The 27,097-nt window shown below is 42.7% G+C and overlaps 2 protein-coding genes across 9 annotated transcripts in view; one reads left to right on the top strand and one right to left on the bottom strand.

Annotated features, from left to right (window-relative positions):
- KIF13B (kinesin family member 13B) overlaps positions 1 to 19,837 on the bottom strand; it is a 194,916-nt gene extending 175,079 nt beyond the window's left edge. For all 5 annotated transcript variants that reach the window (XM_050802410.1, XM_050802406.1, XM_050802408.1 and 2 more), the window contains exons 1-2: positions 19,719 to 19,837; positions 1,888 to 1,981 (exon numbers count right to left, since the gene is read on the bottom strand). In XM_050802410.1, coding sequence (XP_050658367.1) covers positions 1,888 to 1,981; positions 19,719 to 19,773 — 149 coding nt within the window. In that variant the 5' untranslated portion in view covers positions 19,774 to 19,837. The remainder of the gene's footprint in view (positions 1 to 1,887; positions 1,982 to 19,718) is intronic.
- Positions 1 to 27,097, top strand: part of DCTN6 (dynactin subunit 6) — a 1,120,059-nt gene that overhangs the window by 176,644 nt on the left and 916,318 nt on the right. The window lies entirely within an intron of this gene.

The following is a 27,097-nucleotide window of genomic DNA, read 5'->3' as shown; positions in this document are numbered from 1 at the left end:
CAAGACCAGCCTGGCCAACATGGCGAAACCCTTTCTCTACTAAAAATACAAAAATTAGCTGGGCGTGGTGGTGGACACCTATAATCCCAGCTACTAGGGAGGCTGAGTCAGGAGAATCGGTTGAACCTGTGGGGGGTGGAGGTTGCAGTGAGCCAAGATCTTGCCATTTCACTTCAGCCTGGGCAACACAGCAAGACTCAGTCTCAAAAAAAAAAAAAAAAAAAGTAACAACTGGCCCAGTGTGGTGGCTCACATCTGTAATCCCAGCACTTTGGGAGGCTGAGGCAGACGGATCACTTGAGGTCAGGAGTCAAGACCAGGCTGGCCAACATGGCGAAACTCTGTCTCTACTAAAATACAAAAATTAGCTGGGCATGGTGGTGTACTCCTGTAATCCCAGCTACTCGGGAGGCTGAGGCATAAGAATTGCTTGAGCCCAGGAGGCGGAGGCTGCAGTGAGCTGAGATCATGCCCCTGCACTTCAGCCCAGGCAACAGAGTGAGACTCTGCTTCAAAAAAAAGAAAAAAAAGAAAAGAAAAGAAAAGAAAGAAAAACTTCTTCTCCTGATGTAGTATCTTGCCATGCTAGTAACGTTCTATTTCTTATCTGGGTGCCACTTATAAGGAGTATGTTCACTATGAAAATTCATCAAGCTGTACATTTTGATGTGTCTCTACATCAATAACAATAAACCTGCCCCTGTACAGAACACTTCGCAAGATCTTTTAAAAATCACTTATTTGATCTTTGTGGAAAAAAACCCTTGTGAGATATGTAAGACAGGTTCAAAAAATTAAAAATAACTCACTACAATAAGATAATGAAGGACTCGATTTCAGATTTTCTCACTCCAAATCCAGTGCTCTTTTCAACTCAATTAAACACAACTCAAAAGAACATCTGCAGAGTGCCAAATACAGCACTGTTTCTAGAAGGATTTATGAATCCTACTTTGCACAAAGCCTCATGCCAAACGTCTTTCACCTGTCCTCTCCACTGTCAGGGCCAGTACGAAAACATCTCTGATACAGCTATCTCCACAAAAGGTCGGCCTATCCCCGCTCTGACCCTCTCTCTACATTGCCAATCAACAGCTTTTCCTAATTCTCCTTGATCCTCAATCATAATACTCAAAAACTGTCAAAAAACAAAATCTTACTGACAAAAACACAGGCCAAACTTCCTCGTCTGCTTTCCAGGTCTTCTGTAATCTGATCCCAGCTTATTTACTGTCCTCCATTTACTAAGAAAACCCAAAATAATCTTTTCTTGCCCCAAATTCATGTTCTTCCCTTCCCTTTTGTTCATACTACCATCCACATCTAGAAATGATGCTCAAATATTCATCTTCAGCCTGAGTCTTTCCCCCAAAGACATTAAAATCCACCGTACAGCTGGAAGTAACAATCCAAAACAATCTATGATTAAATTAAGTAGGACAGATTATAACTGACAGGTATTTAGAGGAAATAAATCACTGAGGGCTGCAGGCATACCTTCATGAAGACAGCACTTGAAATGGGCTCTGACAGCATTTGAACTTGGCAGAAGTAAAAGCCACTATTGCTAAGGAACCGATTTACATCCTAGCTAATCCTCCAGCCAGCTGCACCTCCTTCAAGAAGCCTTCAATTACTTCTCAACGTAACACTCACTGTCTTCTCTGTGCTTCTAATACAATTACTACCTCTAATACTCATTCAGGCACACTGTCATCCCATAGTATAGACTTCATCTCTTCAACTTGAGTACAGGCTCGCAGAAGACAGCAATATGTCTCCACAGGGTAAGCATTCAATATCTATTCAATGCAACTTAATTCTGCAGCCACAGTTGCTTCCAGTTACTTAAACATCCATTGAGCATAGCACTGTTTCTTAACTCACCGGGCATCTCCTTTGGAAAGATTCGTATTTACAGGATTAAGAATAACCTTGTTTGCATCCACATCCACCACACATTTGGTATGCAAGTCAATCTCTGCAGATAGAAAACAAGAAAAACAGTCATTTTAAAAAGTAAGTTATTTCAGAAAAGGCATTTGACAAAAATTCAATACTCTTTCATAATGCAAACACTCAATGAAGTAGGAATTAAAAAAACTCCCTCCACCTGATAAGGAGCACCAACAAAAACCCACAGCTAACATCACACTTAATGGTGAAGGACTGGATGGCTTCCCACCCCACATCAGGAATGAGACAAGGGTGTCTGCTACCCAATTTCTACTCACCACTGTACTAGAAATTCTAGTCAGGGCAGTTAGGCAAGAAAAATAAACAATGGGCATCCAGATTGGAAAGGAAGAAGTAAATCCTAAGACAGAGAAAATCCTAAAGAATCCACTAAAAATCTGAGAACAAGTTATGCAGAATACAAGAATACATAAGAATCAGTTGTGTTTCTATATACCAGCAATGAAAAATCTGAAACTGAAATTAAGAAAACAATTTCATTTATAATAGCATCAAAAATATTAAAATACTTAGGAATAAATGTAAAAGAAATGCAAGACTTGTACATTGAAAATTCCAAAACATTGTTGAAAAAAATTAAAGACTTGTGAGGGATATCCCAATTACTCTGATTTGAACATCACACATTGTATACATGTATCAAAACATCACATGTGGCCGGGCACGGCGGCTCACGCCTGTAATCCCAGCACTTTGGGAGGCTGAGACAGGTGGATCACTTGAGGTCAGGACTTTGAGACCAGCCTGGCCAACATGATGAAACCCCGTCTTTACTAAAAATACAAAAATCAGCCGGGCATGGTGGTGGGCGCCTGTAATGCCAGCTACTCGGGAGGCTAAGGCAGGAGAATTGCTGGAACCCAGGAGGCAGAGGTTGCAGTGAGCTGAGATCATGCCACTGCACTCCAGCCTGGGAGACAAGGGCAAAACTCTGTCTCAGAAAAAAAGAAAAAAGAAAGAAAGAAAAGAAAAACATCACATATACCCCAAAAATATGTACAACTGTGATATATCAGTTTAAAAAAAAAAACTTTTTAAAGAAATTAAAGACTCAAACGGGAAGACACTGCATGTTCATGAATTGAAAGACAATACTGTTGGCCGGGCGCGGTGGCTCAAGCCTGTAATCCCAGCACTTTGGGAGGCCGAGACGGGCGAATCACGAGTTCAGGAGATCGAGACCATCCTGGCTAACACGGTGAAACCCCGTCTCTACTAAAATACAAAAAAAATTAGCTGGGCGAGGTGGCGGGCGCCTGTACTCCCAGCTACTTGGGAGGCTGAGGCAGGAGAATGGCGTGAACCCGGGAGGCGGGGCTTGCAGTGAGCTGAGATCCGGCCACTGCACTCCAGCCTGGGCTGGGCAACAGAGCCAGACTCCGTCTCAAAAAAAAAAAAAAAAAAAAAGAAAGACAATACTGTTAAGATGACAATACTTCCCAATTGATCTGCAAGATTCAAGGCAATCCTATCAAAATCTCAACTAGCTTTTTTACAAAAATCAACAAGGTCTTACAATACATATGGAAATGCAAAAAATTCAAAATAGACAAAACAATCTTGAAAAGGAAAAAGAGGGCACTCACCTTCCAATTTCAAAACTTACTACAAAGCCACAGTAATCAAGACAGTGCGGTACTTACAGAAGGAAAGGCATATATAAATCGATGGAATAGAATTGAAAGTCCAGAAATATATACTGTCACGTTTATGGTCAATTGATTTTGACAACGGTGCCAAGACAACCCAATGGAGAAAGAACAGTCTTTTCAACAAATGGTGAGACACTGGATATCCACATGCGAAAGAATGAAGTTGGATCCTTACCTCACATCACATTCAAAACTCCAAACAGATCAAAGGGCTAAATGTAAGAACTAAAACTATCAAGTTCTTAGAAGAATACATAAGTGTATATCCACATGGCTTTGGGTTAGGAAATGAACACCCAAAACACAGACAAGATAAACTGGACCTCATCAAAATTAACTCTGGGGCTGGGCATGGTGGCTCATGACTGTAATCCCAGAACTTTAGGAGGCTGAGATGGGAGGATCACTTAAGGCCAGGAGTTCAAGACCAGCCTGGGCAATATAGTGAGACCCCCCCCAGCTCTAAAAAAACCCAAAAATTAGCCAGGCATGGTGGTACATACCTATAATTCCAACTACTGGGGAGGCTGAGGTGGGAGGATACTTTGAGCCCAGGAGTTCAGGGTTAGAGTGAGCTATGACTGTGCCACTGCACTACAGCCCAGGCAAAAGAGATCCTGTCTCTAAAAACAACAAAAAAAGTTTTAATTAAAAATTTGTGTGCTTCAAAGGACACCATCGACAGTGAAAAAGGGAATCAAAAAAGTATTTGCAAATCATATATCTAATAAGGAACTTGCATCACAATATATAAAGAACCCTTACAACTCAATAATAAAAAGACAAATAGGCCAGGTACAATGGCTCACTCCTGTAATCCCAACACTTTGAGAGGCCAAGTTGGGAGGACTGCTTGGGCGCAAGAGTTTGAGAACAGCCTGGGCAACAGACTCTGTCTCTACAAAAAAAAAAAAAAAAAAAAGAAGTGTTTAAAAATAGCCAGACATGGTGGTGGGAGCCTGTAGTCCCAGCTACTTAGAAGGATGAGGCAGGAGGATGACTTGGGGCAGGGAGATCAAGGCTGCAGTGAGCTGTGATGGCAACACTGCACTCCAGCCTAAGTGACAGAATAAGACCCTGTCTCAAAAAAAAAAAAAAGAAAAATAATCAAATTTTTAAATAGGCAAAGGATCTGAATATACATCTCCAAAACAGATACAAAAATGGCCAATAAGCACAAGAAAAGATGTTCCATATCATTCAACACTGGAATGCAAATCAAAACCACAATGAAATACCACCTCGCACCCACTGGGATAACTATAATCAAAAAGACAGATCATCACAAGGGTTGGCAAGGGTGTGGAGTAATTAGAACCCTCATACATTACCACTGAGAATGTAAAATGGTACAGTCACTTCGGATAATAGTCCAGCAGCTCCTCAAAAAGTTAAACAGCGTTACCACCTGACCCAGCAATTCCACTCCTAGATACATACCCATGAGAACACAAAACTTGTACACAAATGTTCACAGTACCATTATTTGGATACTCATAACAGCCAAAAAGTGGACACAACCCAATGTCCATCAACTGACAAATGGGTAAATGTGGTATATCCCTAGCGCAGAACACTACTGAGCAATAAAAAGGAATGAAGAACTGTATTAGTCCATTTTCACACTGCGATAAAGACATATCCGAGACTGGGCAATTTACAAAAGAAAGATGTTTAATGGATTCACAGTTTCACGTGGTTGGGGAGGCCTCACAATCATGGCAGAAGGCGAAAGGCACATCTCACATGGCGGCAGAGAAGAGAAGGAGAGCCAAGCGAAAACGGTTTCCCCTTATAAAACCAGCAGATCTCGTGAGACTTATTCACTACCACGAGAACAGTATGGGAGAAACTGACCCCACGTTTCAATTATCTCCCACTGGGTCCCCCCGCAACACAAGGGAATTATGGGAGCTACAATTTGAGATGGGATTTGGGTGGGAACACAGCCAAACTATATCAAGAACTGATACAAGCTACACTGTGTATGAAGCTAACGCTAAGTAAAAAAAGCCAGTCATCAAACACCATACACTGTATGATTCCACTTACTTGAAATATCCAGAATAGGGAAACCTATAGAGACAAAATAAATTAGTGTTGTCTAGGGCCAAGGAGTGACTGCTAACAGGTACAGCTTTCTTTCAGGTCTGATGAAAATGTTCTAAAATTGATTGTGCTGATGGCTGTACAACTGGGAGCAAACTAAAAATAACTGAATTGGTTGAATTGTATGGGGCATGAACGATGTCTCAATACAGCTGTTCTAAAAAAGTAAAGACCATGGCTTGTTTATGATCTCATATTTTTATATTCTTATATTTTTCTGACCCAAAGTATGAAACTGTTTCTGTTTCCCTTATCTCCACTACTAAAAGATAAGCTCTGCCAGGCACAGTGGCTCATGCCTGTAATCCCAGCACTTTGGGAGGCCGAGAGCGGTGGATCACTTGACATCAGGAGTTTGAGACCAGCCTGGCCAGCATGGTGAAACCTCGTCTCTACTAAATATACAAAAAATTAGCTAGGTGTGGTGGCGTGTGCCTGTAGTCTCAGCTACTCCAAGAGGCTGAGGCACAAGAATCGCTTGAACTCAGGAGGTGGAAGTTGCAGTGAGCCAAGATTACACCACTGCACTCCAGCCTGGGTGACAGAGCGAGACTCCGTCTTAAAAAAAAAAAAAAAAAGAAAAGAAGAAGATAAGCTCTAAGGAAAGGAACAATACCATGTCAGAGTTATTCTGTACTTCCTAAAGAACCTTGGCCAAGGTCAATGTCATATTCATTATAACTTAAGAGTGTTTCCACTCTCAAGAAAGGTAATTGCTTTTTTCACTTTAACTCACGTAATTAAGCCAAATGCAAAAAAGCAAAACAAAACAAAAACTTCCTTCCCTGTGCTAGCCAAAACTTAACTTTTCTCACATCAGTTATTTTACATTTATTCTTAAATACATATTCAAAAAGTACTAAGTAGTTAGTGGTCTCTCTTTTAGCCACACATTTTTCAAGCAAAGAGCAAAGAGAATCAAAAGGAAAACTTTAGAGTTATGTTTTACCTAAATGTGGAACACTAACCCAAAAAAGACAAATCTGTTCTAATGTGGTCAACTAGCATTAAAATCTATTTCTAATGTTTTGTGTTTAAATCTACTCTAGACTATCAATCACAGAAATGCTGCAAGAAAGTCTCAGCCACACTCCAACAATTTTTCAAACACGCAATTTTACCTCTTCACTTCCTCAGGCCCAGAGGTCCATGAGAGTTTCTTAAAACCACTGCTTAATGCAATCTGACCATATTGTATCAGCTGGCTCCTCACAGTCAAATCTATATCATACACAAGCACATTATCAACTCTCCGGAAATCTACTGTGACTCACCACCCACCACAAAGTTGGTCATTAGTTTCTTGCAAGAACATTTGGTCTGCACAGAAGAACTGCAAGGGCAGTTCTCATACAGAATACATCTAGAATGCAGGCCTCAAAAAAATGGGTGGTTCATCAAATATTTTCCCTACAATAGTGCAGTTCCTTCATTTCAAATTATCTTAAGAAGGGAGCCAAACACTGTCCTTCAGCATTCACGTTTCTCTCCTATGCTCTTAACAGCTTCTCCCTCTGCCACCTCCTACACCATGTATGTCATCAGATAAAACCAGTAACTTGGAAGAATTAAATGGTGTGATTAAGGGACCAATCCTGGAAAATCCAAAATAATACAAAAAAAAATCACCTAATAACTAATACATCTAACCTAAACTCATTTTGTCCTAAGATGGCAACTTACAAATGTCCCTTACATCCAACACTCATCAAAGATGGCCTTTAATATGTAAACAACTATCTTCACTATTTCAGACAATCTTTTTTGTCAAATAAAATTCCCACCCCAACCCTGTGGATTGAAGGATATTAAGAGAAGGCTTTTCAAAGGACTGTTGAGAATATATACACGAGCAGAACATCTAGGGCACACACCCAAGCAAATAAAGCCAATGAGATTTGAAGCAAGCTTAAGGGTCAGATATATGAAAAGCATTTTAATATGAAATGCATTTCAATATAAAATGCTATAGCTAATGTACCATCAAATGTTACTAGTTGGTTGAATTAAATTATATTGCTACAAGATTTTAAATGTGACACACTCGCCACTGAAAACTTCTTGCTGTATATAATGCTTAGAGAGCAAAGCAGTGGCGTAGACAACATGGTAAAACCCTGTCTCTACAAAAAATACAAAAATTAGCCGAGTGTGGAGGTGGGCGCCTGTAATCCCCAGCTACTCGGGAGGCCGAGGCCAGAGAATCACTTGAACTCGGGAGGCAGAGGTTGCAGTGAGCCAAGATCATGCCTCTGCACTCCAGCCTGGGCAACAGACGGAGACCCTGTCTGGAAACAGAAAAAAAAAAAAAAAAAAAAAAGAAAAAAGAAAAAACAATGATTAAATAGCAGTTACAAATTTAAGCCTTAAACTTAGCCTGGAAAAACAAAAAACACCTACCAAAAGTCCAAAGGATCAATACCTTTCTCTTGGTTTAAAATACTAAATTAAAAAGAGCCTAGCTGCTATGCACTGCCTTTGTAAAAACAGCACTAAAGTGTGCCCGTGTTCATGGCAGCAGATAAAACGCGGAAGCAACCCAAGCACCCACTGATAAATGAATGGATAAACAAAATGTATATACATATACTGCAATATTCACCCTTAAAAACAAAGGAAATTCTGACGCACCATAACATGAACCTTGAAGACATCATGCTAAGCGAAATAAGCAAGTCACAAAAGGACTATGATTCCACTTACATGAGGTACCTAGGGTAGTCAAATTCATAGAGACACAACGTAGAATGGGGGTTACCAGGGTTGGGGGAAAATGAGAAAGAGGAGTTGTTACTTAATGGAGATAGAGTTTCAGTTTTGCAAGACGAAAAACGTTCTGTAAATAGATGGTGGTGATGGTGATACAACAATGTGAAACGTACGCAACGCTACTGAACTGTGCACTTCATAGGCTAAAATGGTAAATACTATATTCTATTTTACAATTTAAAATATAGCACTCAATACTCATTATAAGTAACACATGGACAAGTTTATTCATAGTGAAGGCTAAAATAGCAAGATTATAATTTAATTAGTACTATGTATAAAAAGCAATTAAAAGCAACAGTGATATTAAGGTAGCACTGTAAGTTTATTTCATGACTAACCAAGCTTTACAATACTCAGAACCACGAATGCTTTGACGTACCCACGAGCCAGGAAAGGAAAGGAAAGGAAAAAGGAAAAAAGGAAAGGGGATGGGAGAAGGGGGAAGTGGGAAGGGAGGAAGGGAAAAGAGGAAAGAAAGGAAAAAATTAATACATTCCACCAACATTAAAGATCCTGTATTATTTCCCAAACAAGATTCCTTTCCAGGGCAAATTCCCCACAATGAATATTAAAATATCAACAGTTGACAACTCAGTTTATTCAGCCAGCATATTAGTCACCTTGTAAAAGTGAACAATAATTTAAAACAAGTCTTTCTTCGATGTACACATCAGCTATGGCTCGCACCCCAATGACATCATAGTAAAATACGGGCAGGGCCTGGGAGACTCCCTTTACAAAACTCATGTTCCATCTGGGGAAATGCATCATTCTCAGTTTGAACAAAATAATCTGAGTTGCCTACTTAGTAATCTGCTTTTCTAATTCTCCAGAAAATTAGTAATAATTTCCAAACCAAATCTACTATCCAGAAACACAGGTGTACCTCCCTTTACCTACCAGTCAAGTTCCTAAATATCTAACTATAGTTTACTGTTAAATTCACTTGGGTTCATTTTTTAAAGGTAGATAATAAACTATTTGTAAGATTTACTTATTCAACCGCAAACTTTGCATGCCACATGTGATCCTATTTTCAACCAATTAGTGTCACATACCCAATACTTTTCCATGTCTACACACATTCATAAATAAAACATTCATCAATGATATTTATGTAGGAAGGACTTGTTTTCCCAATTGGAATCTAACATTTAATGGCATAGCAGGAAACACTACTTATATTACTCTGTTCTATTTATAAGTCACTTGGGACCCCCTTTTTTATTGAGATCTGCTGACACTGGGAGAAAAAAATTACGTGATACCATATAAGTAAAAAGCAAATTGGTCTTTGCTTTCTAAAAAGAAGTATGTAAAATATCCTAATCACTACTTTTATATTGTTACTAGTAAACATGAAAATGTATTAAATAAAAGGTTAAAATATAACTGAGCTCTAACATGGCTAATGTAAGAATGAGACGCCAGGTTAGGAGAGGAGACATGGTAGTGTGAAAATAATTAAAATAATCCCCCAGCTACTCGGGAGTCTGAAGCAGGGGGATCACTTGAGGCCAGGAGTTCAAGACTAGCCTGAGCAACACAGCAAGAATCTGTCCCTAAAACAAATTTTAAAAAAATAATTAGCCAGGTGTAGTGGCATGTACCTGTAGCCCATCTTCTCAGAAGGCTGAGATGGAAGGATCATTTGAGCCCAGGAGTTAAAGGCTGTGATGAGCTATGATTGTGCTACTGCACTCCAGCCTGGGCAACAGAGCAAGACCCCATATCTAAAAACAAATAAAATAATCCTATGTGATCAAAAACATAAAATGTTCATACTCAAGAAACGAATCAGCTGGGCACAGTGGCTCATGCCTATAATCCTAGCACTTTGGGAGGCTGAGGTGGGAAGACCTCTTGAGCCCAAGAGGTCAAGGCCATAGTGAGCTATGATCACAGCACTGCACTTCAGCCTGGGCAACAGAATGAGACTCCATCTCTAAATAAATAAACAGTTTAAAAAAGAAACCAATCAACCTCAGAAGACTAACAAACAGGTATTTAAAAAACTCATAAGGCACCTGGCCAACATGGTGAAACTCTGTCTCCACCAAAAATGCAAAAATTAGCCAGGCGTGGTGGCAGGCACCTGTAATCCCAGCTACTCAGGAGGCTGAGGTGCGAGAATCACTTGAATACGGGAGGCAGAGGCTGCAGTGAGCCAAGATTATGACACTGCCCTCCAGCCTGGGTGAGAAGAGCAACACTGTCTCAAAAAAAAAAGTCAGAGGACTTGACTCCCAGTTTCAAAACTTACTACAAAGGTAGAGTAATCACGACAGTGTGGTACTTACGTAAGGAAAGACATATATAAATTGATGGAATGGAATTGGGAGTCTAGAAACATACTGTCACAGTTATGGTCAATTGATTTTGACAAGGATACCAAGACGATCTAATGGAGAAACAACATTCTTTTCATCAAATGGTTCTAGAACAACTGGATATTCACATGCAAAAGAATGAAGTTGGATCCCTACCTCACACCACATTCAAAACTCCAACTGGATCAAAGACCTAAATGTAAGAGCTAAACCTATCAAACTCTGAGAAGAAAACAAATGAAATCCACATGATGTTAGATAATGGTTTCTCAGAAATCACAGTAAAATCACAAGCAACTGAAAATAAACTGAACTTCATCAAAATGTAAAACTTTCATGAATCAAAGGACACAAGGGAGTGAAAAGGCAACCCATAAAATCAAGAAAATATTTGCAAATCATCTATTTGATAACAGAATGGTATCCAGAATGTATGAAGAAGTCTTACAACTCAGTAATAAAAAGACAAAAAAACAGTTTTTGAAATAAGGGGAAGATGTGAATAGAGATCTCTCCAAAGCTATACAAATGGCCAATATGTACATGAAAAGATGCTCAACATTATCCACCAGAGAAAGGCAAATCTAAACCACAATTAGATACCACCTCATACCCATTAGGATAGCAATACTCATGGAGAGAGAAGAACAAGTGTTGGTAAGGATGTGGAGAAAGTGGAACCTTCATGCATTTCTATGGGAATGTAAAATGGTTCAGATGCTTTGGAAAACAGTTCCTCAAAAGTTAGTTACTATATGACCCAGAAATTCCACTCCTATATATATGCACATATGAGAAAAATGAAAACACATGTCTACACAAAAGCTTGTACATAAATGTTCAAAGAAGCATCATTCATAATAGCCAAAAATTGGAAACAAGCCAAATGCCCATCAATTGATGAATGAATATAAAACACAGCATATCTGTGTAACAGAATGTTGTTCAGCTATAAAAACAATGAAGCACTGATTCATGACAAAACATGGATGAGCCCTGAATGCATTATACCAAGTGAAAGAAGCTAGATACCAAAGTCCACATAATATAGGATTCCATGTATTAAATGCCAGAATAAGCAAATCCATAGAGTCAGGAAGTAGATTAGTGGTTGCCAGGGGCTGGGGAGTGGGAAATGGAGAGTGACTGCTAACACGTACAAGGTTTCTCTGTGGGGTGATGAAAATGTTCTGGAATTGGATAGTAACGATGGCTGCACAAGTCTGTGAGTAAACTAAAACCCAGTAATGGTACACTTTGGGGATGTGACTTATATCTAAAAACCAAGAAGAAAAAACTTGGAATGGATGACCCCACTACCCTCAACAGATAGAAAATACAGTTAGGGTCCTTCAACCACATTCCTACACATTCACTACTCAGAATACCCCAGCTCACCAAATTCCTCCTACTTTCAATAACCTCACATTTTACCCCGTCAAGAAAATGAAGCTTGAAATTCCAGGGCTTTCCCATTATATAATTATTCTCTTCCTCCCATATTTCAAAAACTTATCTCTATTGGCTCTATCTACACAAGGTTCAAATATCTCCAAAAATTTTAAAAAAACAAAGTACCTACCCCTCCAGGTACCACTCTGAACCCTCCCCTTCTACCTGGAGCTTCTTGAAAGAATGTTCTTGAGACTCGCTGCCTCCATACTGGCATGTCCACTCACTCCTCAGCCCACTTCCAATGCCCAACACTAATTCATTTCAGTGAAATTATCCTGAACATTAACACTGACTATCAGAACACCAAATCCACTGAACACAATTCTGTGTTAATCATGCAGCCATTCCTGTGACATGTGATTGCTGACCTTTCACTCTTTTGACACATTTTTCCTTCTTAGGCATCCACAACATTACTTTCACCTGATTCTCCTGAGGTTGCTCTTCTTGGTCTCTGTGACCGCCTCTATCACAGACACACCTGAGGTGCTCTATCTTCTACCTACAGTAATGACTCCCAGATCTACACCTATGTCCAGTCCCTTCGTTTCAGACTCATATTCACAATGGTCTTCTGGATCCATCCACCTGGCTGCACTTCAGACACCTAAAACCCAATTGTGCTGAGTTGCTTCCAGGCACACTGCATCTTATTCATAGTTGCAGGCAAGGTACATGGCACATAAGCACTGATGACATACTGTTGGACTGTCTGAGACTAGAACTCATCATTTCCCACACCTCCACCCTAAAACCTGCTTCTCCTGTGCTTCTGATTCAGCTAATGACACCAGCATTCACCCAGTCATCTAAATCAGAGGTTTTGCAGGGGATTTCCCAAGTTCAGTGATCCTCAGATGCAACACAAATCCACTGCATGTGCAGCACCCATCTGGACTCCTCCACGTCACCTCAGTGGGACTTGGAGCCAAGGGGCCTGCTCAAGCTGTCTTCTGTGCTGTTCTCAAATCCCGCCCCCATTTCTTTAATTCATGATTCGCGGCCATCAGTGCACTAGGTACATACGTTCTTCCAATGAACTCACACATGCATCTCTTATTATCAACAAGACTGGGAGCTCCTTTGGTGGAAGATCAAGACTTAACGCTTCCGGTGTATCCTGCACATCTCTGAAAATGAAGTAATCTCAGGATTGCAAGATCCCCTTAAAGATAATAATGTCCAACACTGTAGTAAACGCACAGGTGGGTTTTGTAGTTCTGGGAATGTTAATTAACCTCTCTGAGGTTCTGTTACACAGAAATGCTACAATTACTACCTTTTATTTTGGAGACAGTCTCGCTCTGTCACCCAGGCTGGAGTGCAGTGGTGCGATTTCAGCTCACTGCAACCTCTGCCTGCCAGGTTGAGGTGATTCTCCCACTTCAGCCTCCCAAGTAGCTGGGATTGCAGGCACTCGCCAAGACACCCAGCTAGTTTTTGTATTTTTAGCAGAGACAGGGTTTCACCATGTTGGCCAGTCTAGCCTCACACTCCTGGCCTCAAGTGATCCACCCACCTCGGCCTCCCAAAGTGCTGGGATTACAGGGGTGAGGCACCACACCTGGCCTACAATTCCTTTTGAAAGTCTGGTTTGAAGAATAAAATAAAGCATTAAAAAGCACTGAACTCCATTGCTTGCAAATAGAAAGCTGTCAAAAAGCAGCTATTTTCTTTTTCTTCAATCGACACTGTTGAAATGAATGACGAATGGATACCAATTTCTAAAGATATCTTTATCTCCTGAGAGCAAAAGCCCCATACAGTTAAGTCATGGACTTGTGTGGAGTGGACCAGTTAGTTTCATGCACTTCTGGGGTCACAGGGCACACTGCTCATCTTGGCCGAATTTTTTTTTTTTTTTAAAGAACGTGCTCTGCCGAACACAAGGGGAACGTGATGAGCAAGCATAGAGATCAATACATCCATTTCCACTCAATCAGCACTTCAATCCATCTCCTTAACTAATAGTTTTGTCAGTGGTTTCTTCCATTTTCAGCACTTACGTGGAAAAGTCAGACAGTCATCGTTTTATGGAGGTGAGAGGGTAAAAGCTAATGCCAATTAAACAACATCGTATTTTATATTATAAATGTATATTTCTTGAAAGGAGGTCTGGCCAGCCAGGGCAACAAAGTGAGACCCTATCTCTACAAAAAAAACATTGAAATTAGACAGACATGGTGGTGCACACCTGTGTACCAACTCCACAGCAGGCTGCAGCAGGAGCACTGCTAGAGCCCAGGAGGTTGAGGATGCAGTGAGTGATGATCATGCCACTGCACTCCAGCCTGGGCAACAGAGGGAGACCCTGTCTCAAAAGAAAAAGAAAAAAAAACACAACACACACAAGATTTGGGGAAAAGAATTTAAGAGTGTACCTTCTTCTCAAAATGCCTCTGGCCCTATGTGCATATATCCAAATTTCAGTCACTGAGTTGACAGCAGAAACAAAACAATGTTGTAATAGATGTGTGTCTCATTCACCATTAACGTAGCAAGCAGCTGCTGACAAAACAAGTATCTTCTGTTTTAGCAAATTTCCATCCATGGTCCTCTTTGGCTCCACATCTGTCAGTGATCTCTCTGAGAAGACTGAAGAATCACCAATGACCCCAGGGGTCAAAGCCACCTTCTCCTGTCCCTTCATTTCCTAAGTGTCACCTATGTCTTCATCTTCACTGACTACCAGCATCTTCTAAGCTTCCTCGCACTTGCTGGGTTTTTCCTTTGCCTTCTGAGTCACAGCTGCTTAATTCTGACTGGCTTCCTTACGCTGCCCATCCACAAGGCTTCATTTTCAGCAAGCGCTTTTAAAACCTGCCCAGCTACACCAGAAATCGGTCATCTACTGAGGTTTCCAATCTTGCTTTGAGATCTACCAATTTTTCTCCGTCGTGTTTGTGTCTAAGACCCACACAAGGTCACAAGAAGCAAAACAGAGTGCATGGACCAGCCACCCTAGGTCCAGACTTCTGGCCTGGCCGCATTCAGGGCTTCCTGCAATCCACCTGACCTTCCCGTCCCATCATTCTCTAGCTAACCTCACAGAATCTCCATTCTGGCAGGCAGATCTCGTCTCAGCTGCCTAAACCTGCTTTGCTCATTCTTGTCTCTGCGTCCTCACTCTCAGGCCACACTTCCTCCTCGAAAAATCCATGCCCTCCCCTCCCCCGTGCTCACATCATAAGCTTCCTCCCTGGAAGTCCAACCAAAGTTCACCCTCCTCAGTGAAGTCTAAACTCTCGATTCCCTTATTTCCCTGTCATTCGCCTAGCACTTAATAACTAGCAGCCTGCTACAGCTGTTTATCTTTTAATCTAATCTTTTCACAGGCATTTTCTTTTCAAGCCCATGACAGTCATTTCCTCACAGGCATGAACCATAAAGCATGCTTTAAGAAATTTAATATGATGGTACCAGGCAACCCTAAGAAAACTTTTAGGAAGTAAAATCCCCCTAACAAGAACAATCAATTTCACTTTTTCATGTTTCTTTCTAGCTCTTGCCCATTCCTGTATACATTTTTACATAGTAATAATCATAATAGATTTGATCAGTTACACATACAGCTTTACATTCTTTTTCCACTAACAGAGAAAATGATCTTCCTTGTTAAATGGTTTTGACTGTCATCATTTTAATCGCTGTACAACAGTCCCTCCATTGAGATACATCATGATTACCAAGGCAATGACTCTAATAGACATTATTACATACTTCTGTGTCTTTCACCATGTCAAGTATTAGAAAATGCACAGTAAACTCATTTGAAATATCTCCTGAAATAAATTTCTTGTCCATGCTCCCTAACACCTGAAATAATCTATTTCACTGTTTCTATCTTCATTTATTTCGTTTCCTGGTTCTACCCCCTTAGTCTAGATAGGTAACAAAGGCATTCCAAACACCGTTTACAGATATTTACTTATTTTGGTAGTTGATCTTACACAGATTTAAACACAGGAAATCCCTTGAGGAAAGGCATTAAGCTCTCATCCTATCTAATATAAGCTAGATACCTGGCAGGCACTCCATAAAAGTTTGCTTAACTATTAAATGTTTTTTAAGCCACCTAAAGTTAGAAAACATCAAATTCCTGGAAAGGAGAATGCTGCTGATCTAACTAATCCCACCAATTATGGCTACAAAACGTTCAGCTCCTGTAATGATTAGACAGGTTAACAATGTATGAATGGGTGTTCTGTGCAGTGCACGGACTGCACACAAGAGTTATCTGTTGAGCTGTACAGTCTGAACAACATTGGAAAACAAACAATATCTGCAAATAGAACTCGAAGATCTTGTGACAAAAACCTACCCCTTTTTCTCTAGTTGTTTAGCTTTGTGTCTCAGATGAAGAAAGGCAAAATAAAGATTGTAATATTAAAATCATGTAAAATTACATACACATGTGAGCACAAACTGACATGGAAAAGAAAAGCTGTTAGGATGAAGAAAGTATGTGAACTTCTTTCCTTTTTATTTTTCCTTTTGTTAGTGTAATGTTAAAATAAATGTATGACTACAAAAATATTCCTGACAAATTAGCCATTACAACTCTTCCTGTTACTGAATTAGGGCCTAATGCTTAACCTTCAAATAACTAAGGTTCCCAATCCCACATACAGTTTAGCAAAAAGACTAAAACACTTCACTTCGAGGATAACTGTTAAATAATAAATCAGCTAACCACCTTAAAACGCCAAACAGCTAAGCACAACCAGACACTGAATCACACAAGGACTTAATACACCGGAGTTTTCTGGAAATTTTCAGATTTTCCTCAAAAGATAACTAATGTGATTCCAAATATCAGAGTCTATACAGTAAAACTACATCATCACAGTAATCCATTCTCATCCCCTCATTTGTGGACAGTGATTTATAAGGTTGCTTCCTGCACTTATACGTTATGATAGAAACTATTAGGACTCAAGTTTTACTATTTGTCATAATTATACACTATAATACTAATAACTGTTCAAAGTAATATTCTTTTCAAAATTAAGGGAAAGGTTCCTACAGATCATATGAGGAAGAAAAAAAGAAATTACTGGAAAGAAAAATGGTTTTTAATCTTTTTTTTTTTTTTTTTTTTTGAGACGGAGTTTTGCTCTTGTCACCCAGGCTGGAGCACAGTGGCGCAATATTAGCTCACTGCAACCTCCGCCTCCCAGGTTCAGGCGATTCTCCTGCCTCAGCTTCCCAAGTAGCTGGGATTACAGGCGCCCGCCACCACGCCTGGCTAATTTTTTATATTTTTAGTAGAGACAGAGTTTCGCCATGTTGGGCAGGCTGGTCTCGAACTCCTGACCTCAGGTGATCCACCTGCCTCGGCCTCCCGAAGTGCTGGGATTACAGGCGTGAGCCACCGTGCCTGGCCTGTTTTAGTCTTTCTATACAAACTTTAGATACCAATTTTTAAAAATCACTGGATTTAGAATCCCACCACACTGTATTCCATTTATTTATGTTAACAATTACTTCACAGCAAAAATGGAAAAGAACAAATTTATGTGTGGTAATCACTGAAAAAAGAAGTCCACATGCATGTCAGGAAATATAAGGCTAAGAATGGGCACTAAGTGAACTCAGGAGGTACTTTACTCCAAATAATGCACTTCTCTATATAGGCTAATGGAATCTATGGGTAAACCTCAATTTTAAAATGAGTTGAACCCAAGGATCAGCTCACATCCATTCCACAGCTAAAACTATTATTTCTTTGCCTTCCTCTAAACTCTGATGTTTATTACAACCTTATCAATGGCAATTTATGAGTGAAAAGCATACGAATTCCCCTCAAAAAGTGAAACCAATGGAGAAAGGGAGAGGGAAAGAAGGGCTCTAAATATCTGAGATGTCTTTTGTGGTGGTTGGTTCGCGGCCTCTTTTTAGCACTGACATTTCCAAGTTTTTTGTGAAAAGGAAATTTTAAGAATGTGCTGAAACCATCCTTTCAGAATCAGTTCCCAGATATGTTTCATTTGGCTTCTTTCTTTAAATTATTGTGATGGTAAACTGGAAGTAAACTGAAATACAAATACCTGAATATTTAAAAACTGACGCTTCTGAAAATTTTCAGAATTGCATCGACGTTTGCTTTGTGTTGTCAGAGTACGAGATTAGTGAAGCAAAGCAGGACTCAATCTTGCACTAGTTGAGAACTTAAAGTAATTAAGTTCTTAAGGAAAAAAACTCACCTGACAGCCTTAATCGGACCTAGCAGAAACAGGACAAACCAATTCCCATAGACGAGATAACTCCAAGCGAGAAACCAATTTCCCCGAGGACAAACCAACAAAGCTTATGTCAACTGATTGATCTGTACGTCTCAATATACACAAAAGAGAGCAAAGAAGAGGAAAACAACCTATAATTTCTACATAAAAATTAACATTTGATTTTGCTAAGAAGCTACAACTTCTTAGTTGTCTCTGGTACTTAAAAGATTCTAATTAGTTCAAAGTCTTATCAAAGGCAAAGTCATCCCCTGGGACAGTAATAGTGACCCCAATGATAGAACCTTGTATATAAAGCGTTTTCAAATACATTATCTTATTTAAAGCAACTCGCCCAGTCACGCTGCTTTTTACTATCAAAGCCAAGACCCAGCCCACCTTCTCCCGACTTTTGGGGTTCTCTCCACTCCCTGGGTCTACAGATGACTTCAATGTACTCGGTTTATCTGCTTTCTCTACCCTCCCTGCAGACTTAAGAGAATGTCAGAAAGATACAATTCCACAAGAATCTTGGCACTTAAGCTATTTATTGAGAGATGACCAATGAGACTTCAGGCAAAACCAAAACTTTCTCGACTGTCCAAAAACAACGAAAAAGGCATCTCCTCCACCTGACCTCAATCTCAGGACGCCCAGGTGGAAGGAACTCGCCGCGAGGCACCCACCTGGCCCCCTGCCCTCCTTCCCGCCGCGGGCCGCGGCGGTGCAGGCTTTGGAGACCCGGGCGAGACGCGGGGTCCCGGGCGGTCCCGAGGCGGGTTGCAGGGGCTGGCGACCCGCGCGCGGGGGCGACAGTGACAGCTGGCGGGGAAGGCGCGGGGCTGAGGGGCCAGGGCGAGGCGGGGCGACAGGGCCGAGGGCGCCCTCGGGAACCTCCGGGGGAGACGAGAGGGCGAAAGGGCGCCGGGGCGGGGCGGGCGCAGGCGGAAGGGGCAGCGGGGCCGGCACGAGGGGCCTGGCGGCTCCCGGTACGGGACTGGCCAGGGGGGGAAGGGAGGGGAGAAGAGGGAGCCGGGCGACTCAGCGCGGGCGCGGGTTTCAGGGTCCGCGGGCCCCTCCTCGCGCCCCGCCGCAGACTATAGGGGCGGGGCCGCCAGACCCCCCACGGCGGCCGAGGGACGGGCGCGCCAGGCACCTGCCGCCTCAGCCCCGGCGGCCCGGGGGGGCTCGGCTCTCACCTCGCCGGTTCATGGGTCGGATCCGCACCGCCACTTTCACTTTGGAGTCCCCCATCCTGCGGCCGCCGAGGCACTCGTTCTGCTTCCGTCTGCCGCGGCCACCGGCGACTCTTCGGGGCTGACCCGGCGGGAGGGGGCCGAGGGCGGGGCGGGGCGGGGGGCGGGGACCGGGCTGGGGGCGGGGCAGGAGCGAGCTCCCGGCGCGCGCCGGTGCATGACGGGACTTGTAGTTCCCCAGGGTCGTGGGCGGGGCCGCAGCGGAGGCGGAGGCGGGAAAGCTAGGGCGCGAGTCGTTCGCTGGCACTTACGGTCAGCAGTGAGGGCTTTTGTAAATTCCCGTCTTTACACACCATTCTTGCTCTCGCAAGATGTAAGCCTTCGAGAAGTAAGCCTTCGAGAGCTGATACCTTTTCTGAAAAACAGTTGAATAGATGGCGTCAGGGACCCCGCTACCTCTTCCTGCTCATTTCCTGCCAATCTTAGTGTTTGATCCCTGGCTCAAGTTATTTCCTCTGCCTAGATTGCAGTCCAGCCTTGTCCGCTGAGGACGTCCTTCAAGACAAGTTGCAAATCACCTTTTCTGGGAGTGTCCATAGGTGCATAGGTTAACATTGTCCTATGAGTCGCCCTCCTTTGAGACAGGACTTTGGGCTCTGAAAACCATCTGAGTTCAAATCCCACCTCAGCGCTTCCCACTGTGTGACCAGGGGCAAGTTATTTCACCGCTCTGGGTTTGTCTTTAATATGGAAAGTGGAGATGATGCTAGTACCTAATAAAATAGGTACATTTTTAAATAAGATTAACTTACATGTGTAACCTAGCCTTTAGTAGAGACCCATAAACGTTAATTGCAGGAATGAATCAATGAGGCCACACTAAAATTAGCTTTTTATTAGCCCTGGCAGACATTCTAACAGGTGACCCTGTGGGCCAGAGCCAGCCTGCAAACATGTTCTGTTTAGCCCAACAGTGTTGGCCAACACATAAAAATCAGATTTGTGGCCAGGGGCAGGGGGTCACACCTGGAATCCCAGCATTTTAGGATACTGATGCAGGAGGATCGCTTGAGGCCAGGAGTTTGAGACCAGCTTGGGTGACAGAGTGTGAAATCAGATTTGTGCTTGCAGTACTGGGCCTACATTACACATTGGACAGAGTGGATTGGAACTAACTAGCAGCAGCCGCCTTTATCAAAGGCCAGTCTCTCTCCACTTCACCACAGCCTCCCTCCAGGTGGCTTTACCACACATGTGCCTGGACCTTGTGGGTTGGTGACCCCTGCTTAGATGTGTTTAAATGATAGTAATAGAACTCAGAACCATTTTACAGATGAGTAAATACAGAAAGCTGGCAAGACTTGCCCTTTTATCAACCATCCTGTTACTGAACATCTTCAATACAAGCAGTGTTGTCAGAAAAGTTAAAAATACCTTTTTTTTTAGATGGATCTAGCTCTGTCCCCCAGGCTGGAGTGCAGTGGCACGATCTTGGCTCACTGCAACCTCCACCTCCTGGGTTCAAGCGATTCTCATGCCTCAATCTCCTGAGTAGCTGCAATTACAAGCATGTGCCACCCCTCCTGGCCAATTTTCATATTTTTAGTAGAGACAGAGTTTTGCCATGTTGACCAGGCTGGTCTTGAACTCCTAACCTCAGGTGATCCTCCCACCTCGGTCTCCCAAAGTGCTGGGATTACAGGCGTGAGCCACCGTGTCTGGTCAAAAAATACCTTTAAAAGGAAGGAAATTCTGACACATGCTGCAACATGGATGATGGGCCTTGAAAACATTATGCTGGGTGAAATAAGTCAGACACAAAAGAACAACCACTGCATGGTTCTATGTATATGAGATACACACAGTAGTCAAATTCATGGAGATAGAAAGTAAACTGGAGGTTACTAAGCGCTGGGAGAAGGGAGAATGAGGAGTTAATATTCAATGGGTACAGAGATTCAGCTTGGGAAGATTTCAGCTGCAGAAATGAATGGTGGTGATAGTTGCACAACAATGTAAATGTACTTAACACCACCTAAACACTTAAGAGTGGTTAAGACAGTAAAGTGTTTTAGGTTTTTTTAGAGACAGGGTCTCGCTCTGTTTGCCCAGGCTGGGGTGCCGTGGTGCAGCCTCAACCTCCTGGGCTCAAGCGATTGTACTGCTTCAGCCTCCCAACTAGCTGGAATTACAGGTACGTACCATGACACCTGGCTAATTTTTATTTTTCATTTTTTGGTAGAGATGGAGTCTTGCTGTGTTGTCCAGGTTGGTCTTGAACTCTTGGCCTCAAGTAATCCTCCTCACTTCAGTCTCCCAAAGCACCAGGATTGCAGGTATGAGCCATTGCACCCAGCCAAGATGGTAAGTTTTTTGTTGTTGTTTGTTTGTTTGTTTGAGACGGAGTCTTGCTCTGTCGCCCAGGCTGGAGTGCCAGCATGATCTCTGCTCACTGCAGTCTTTGTCCCCTGGGTTCAAGTGATTCTCCTGCCTCAGCCTCCAGAGTAGCTGGGATTACAAGTGTGCATCATCATGCCCAGCTAATTTTTATATTTTTAATAGAGACGGGGTTTCACCGTGTTGGCCAGGCTGGTCTCAAACTCTTGACCCCAAGTCATCCGCCCGCCTCAGCGTCCCAAAATGTACAGGCATGAGCCACTGGGCCTGGCCAATAGTAAGTTTTATGTTATGTGTTTTTTATCAAAATTTCAAAAAAGGTTAAAAATAGAAAATGCTACCCCAGAAGGCCCCCTTTTTTAAAAAAAGGAAATTTCTTTCTTAGGGGCACTGCCTCTGCACTTCAGGAGGTCTCAGCTAGACCAGCAGTGGGTTTAGTGTGGCAGGTCCTTTGATTTTCACAGCCCAATAAAGTAAACAGTAACATCAGGAAAACCAAATTAGGATTGCCAGTCTTAGTGTTTGACACTATGACAGCTTCTTAATTTTAGCAAGTATGTTTTTTTTTTTTTTTTTGAGACAGGGTCTCATTCTGTGCCCAGGCTGGAGTGCAGTGGCGCCATCTTAGCTCACTGCAGCCTCAACCTCCCAGGCCCAAGTGATCGTCCCACCTTAGCCTCCCAACTAGCTGGGCCTACAAGCGTGCACCACCATGCCCAGCTGGTTTTTAAATTTTTTGTAGAAGCAGTGTCTCACTATGTTACCCACGCTGGTCTTGAACCCATGGCCTCAAGTGATCCTCCCGCCTCAGCCTCCCAAAATGTTGGGATTGCAGATGTGAGCCATTGTGCTAGGTCATCAAGTAAATTATTTGAAAAGGAATGCACACAACAATCACTACCTACCATCACTATCATTTTTTTTTTCAAAAAAAAAAAAGGTCATAAAGGGTATAATTTTATATTGAAATTGTTTTGCCCTACTGTCCTTTTGCTCTTATTTAGTGTTTGCCATGGGCCCAGACTGGTTATCAGAGGTTGGTACTCTTGTCTTAAACACACATCCTAATTACCACCTCCCTACATTCAGGTTATAAAAAATAAGAGTTTGGAATGTCCCAAGGTTCCATACGTCACTTTATATGTCTTTTATAACCAGGTAAACTTAATTTGTCAGTGGTGTGTCCTGGTGCTAACTTGAATCTGGCTTTTTAAACAGAGTCAAAGCAGGCAGAAAAAGATAACCAGAGAACATTTCTATGGAAATATTGTATTTAAACTTAAGCTGAAACTGAAAAGAGAGGAAAGCCCCTAAGGAGCTCAAGCAAGGGAGGAATAGAACAGAGAAGAAGTGAGGACTTTCTCTGAAGTCCTCAAAACCGTTTAAAATGTTCTGAAAATATTTGGAGGAAAATGACAGTATCCTCCCCCTAGGGACTGCAGGGAAGAGCCCCTGTGAGCTGTTTCCCCTGTTGACTTCTGTTCACACTACTCTGTCTCCTTTGACTTCTGCAGTGAAGATGATTCTTAAAAGAGAGCCCAAGACTAGAAATGCCCGTATCTTCCCATGGAAAGTATTCCTCTGATAGGTGGGAGACAGAGGACCAAGATGCAAGTTACAACCTGCAGCCCGGGAGTTTCAGGGGCTTCAATGCCAAATGAAATTGGAGAACTATCAACAGGCTTCGGGGTTCAGCACAGGCTCCAGCAAGACAGAGAGAAAAGTCCTGGTCTCTCTCTCTTTTCTCTTTTCTCTCCCTTTTTTTTGTTTTCTTTTTTGAGACAGGGCCTCGCTCTGTCGCCCAGGCTGGAATGCAGTGGCACAATCTCGGCTCACTGCAACCTCCACCTCCTGGGCTCAAGCAATTCTTCTGCCTCAGCCTCCCAAGTAGCTGAGATTATAGGCACCCACCACCAAGCCCGGCTAATTTTTGTAGTTCTAGTGGAGACGAGGTTTGGCCATGTTGGTCAGGCTGGTCTCAAACTCGCAGCCTCAGGTGATCTGCCCAACTCGGTTTCCCAAGGTACTGGGATGACAGATGTGAGCCACTGCACCTGGCCAGTTTCTCTCTTTTCAACTATTAGAGGAAAAAGAAACAACTAGTAAATAAGGCATTCCCTTGTACCTGTTTCTTAAAGCAAGTACTTAGGAAATCAACAAGTATTTATGGTATAGATACTACAGCCATTTTGATAGAGCTGTTGAATTTTAGCTGTGTGGATAAGGGGTTTCTCCTTTTTTGCCCTCACATTTTGCAAATCTTGCTCATTCTAAAACTGATTTCTAGTTTACTTTCTGTGGCTTTACCCATTCAATAGTTTCTGGTGGTCCCTGCATAGGCTATGGAAGTCACTTTGTCCTATCTTTTTTTTTTTTTTAAGATGGAGTCTCGCTGTGTCAGGATTTCCCTGCTTGCCTGACACCTACCTTTGTGAGAGCACTTAGTTTTCCCAATTGTAACCATATCTTCATCTGCCTCCCCAGCTATACTGTGCTACTGTGTGCTCTTTGAGCCTGGATAAAGTGTCTTTTGTTTTTGAGACAGGGTCTCGCTCTGTTACCCAGGCTGGAGTGCAGTGGCATAATCATGGCTCATTGCAGCCTCAAACTCCTGGGCTCAAATGAGCCTCCCACCTCAGCCTCCTAAAGTAGCTGGAACTACAGGCATACATCACCACTCCTAGCTAATTTTTGTATTTTTTGTCTCGCTATGTTGCCCAGGCTGGTCTCCAACTCCTAGGCTCAAGCAATCACCTGCCTCAAGCCACCCATAGTACTGGGATTACACACGTGAGCCACCACACCCAGCTTGAAAGTGTCTTTTGTAATTTTTTTTTTTTTTTTTTTTGAGATGGAGTCTCTCTCTGTTGCCCAGGCTGGAGTGCAGTGGCACAATCTCAGCTCACCATGCAACTTCTGCCTCCCAGGTTCCAGGGATTCTCCTGCCTCAACCTCCTGAGTGGCTGAGATTACAAGTGTGCACCACCACGCCCAGCTAATTTTTGTATTTTTAGTAGAGATGGGCGTTCACCATGTTGGCCAGGCTGGTCTTGAACTCCTGACCTCAGGTGATCCACCCATCTCAGCTTCCCAAAGTGCTGGGATTACAGGCGTGAGCCACCACACCTGGCTGAAAGTGTCTTTTTAAAGTCTCTTTATCTCTAACACCTCGTACGGTGACTGGTACTTAGTAGGCACTTAACACATTGGAGAATGAAGATATTAACTACATGGCATCATCATTACTCTCAGATTAAATGGCTTGCCCTCAAGCCACACAGCTGGTAGGTGGCAGACTTGGAATGCAAACACAAATTTGTTTGATTCCACAAATCTTTGCCCTTTCCACAAAGAAGGCCCTGTGTGTCCCCTTACATATTTTTCAGGTGTACATTGTCTTTCCAGCATTGTGAACTCCTAGTGAAAGCCTAGATCTCACTAATAACAATGACCTCTTCTAGCTGTTATTGAGTGTTTGTGATGTGCCAGGCATTGCACTTAGCACTCCACACATATGATCTCGTTTTTCACAACAATCCCATGAAATTGGCACTATCATTATGGCCTTTAACAGAGAGGAAACAGGCCGGCGCGGTGGCTCATGCCTGTAATCCCAGCACTTTGGGAGGCTGAGGTGGGTGGATCACCTGAGGTCAGGAGTTCGAGATCAACCTGGCCAATATAGTGAAACCCCATTTCTACTAAAAATACAAAAATTAGCCGAGCGCGTTGGCATGTGCCTGTAATCCCAGCTACTCGGGAGGCTGAGAGAGGAGAATTGCTTGAACCTGGGAGGCGGAGGTTGCAGTGAGCGACCACACTCTTCACACCACCTCCATGGCAGTGTTGTTCTATTAGTCATTCTCTGATACATTCAACCTTTCCTTCTCCATTAACCCCTTATCCTCAGCTGAGAACCTCCCATGGAAAAACAAGAACAAACAGTAACACTTGAAGAAAAAACAAGGACAATTTCCCGAAGTCTTCCTACCTCCTCTGGCGCCAGCGCTCCCCCCAATGTAATAGTCTACACTCACCAGCTTCCCTTCTCCACCTGTCATTAGTCAACCAACAATTAATTCAATCACGCTTTCACCTGCCCTCACCCCTGCACTAAAACTGTCCTGACAAAGCACACCGTTGACCTTCCCTTCGCAAATCCGGGAGCGTGGTTTTTGGTCCTCCTTTGGTGTCTCTGTAATAGTTGGTGTTATTGAGCATCCCCTTCTGGAAGCTTTTGATTCATCCTTGGCTTCTATGACATGGCTCGTTTCCCCCTTATTTTAATTAATATATTAGGTTAGTTAAAACACTTCCCTATTACAGGCTTGGAACTATCTTAAGAGCCTGAGATACAAAGATTTAATTTTTTTTCCCGAAAGACGGAGTTTCGCTCCTATGCCCAGGCTGGAGTGATGTGGTGCGATCTCAGCTCACTGCAACCTCCTCCTCCCGGGTTCAAACGATTCTCCTGCCTCAGCCTCCTGAGTAACTGGGATTACAGGCATGTGCCACCACGCCCGCTAATTTTTGTATTTTTAGTTGAGACAGGGTTTTGCCATGTTACCCAGGCTGGTCTTGAACTCCTGACCTCGGGCCATCTACCTGCCTCGGCCTCCCAAAGTGCTTGGATTACAGGCATGAGCCACCTCGCCTGGCCAGGATACAAAGATTTTTAAAAGACTCCTGGTCTTTAAGGACTAAGAGGTTTGGTCAGATTTCTGGAAATTTGGTAACTTCTTCAGGTTGTATTGCTGCTTGGTACGGAGTGGAAACCCCCTTTAAGGACAAATACCATTGAAAAGGAGGAGGCTCAGTAGCTCGACCTAGGGGAGAACGTGGAAGGCAAAGCTAAGGACCTTCAGGAGTTCCTGGGGAAAGAGGAGCTAGAGACAAAGTGGGCAAGCTGGGCACGGGGGCTCACGCCTGTGATCCCAGCACTTTGGGAGGCCAAGGCGGGCAGATCACTTGAGGTCAGGAGTTTG

The sequence above is a fragment of the Macaca thibetana genome, chromosome 8 (genome assembly GCF_024542745.1).
Source record: "Macaca thibetana thibetana isolate TM-01 chromosome 8, ASM2454274v1, whole genome shotgun sequence".
In the NCBI taxonomy this organism is placed as follows: domain Eukaryota; kingdom Metazoa; phylum Chordata; class Mammalia; order Primates; family Cercopithecidae; genus Macaca; species Macaca thibetana.
This window is presented reverse-complemented; position numbering and strand designations above follow the sequence as displayed.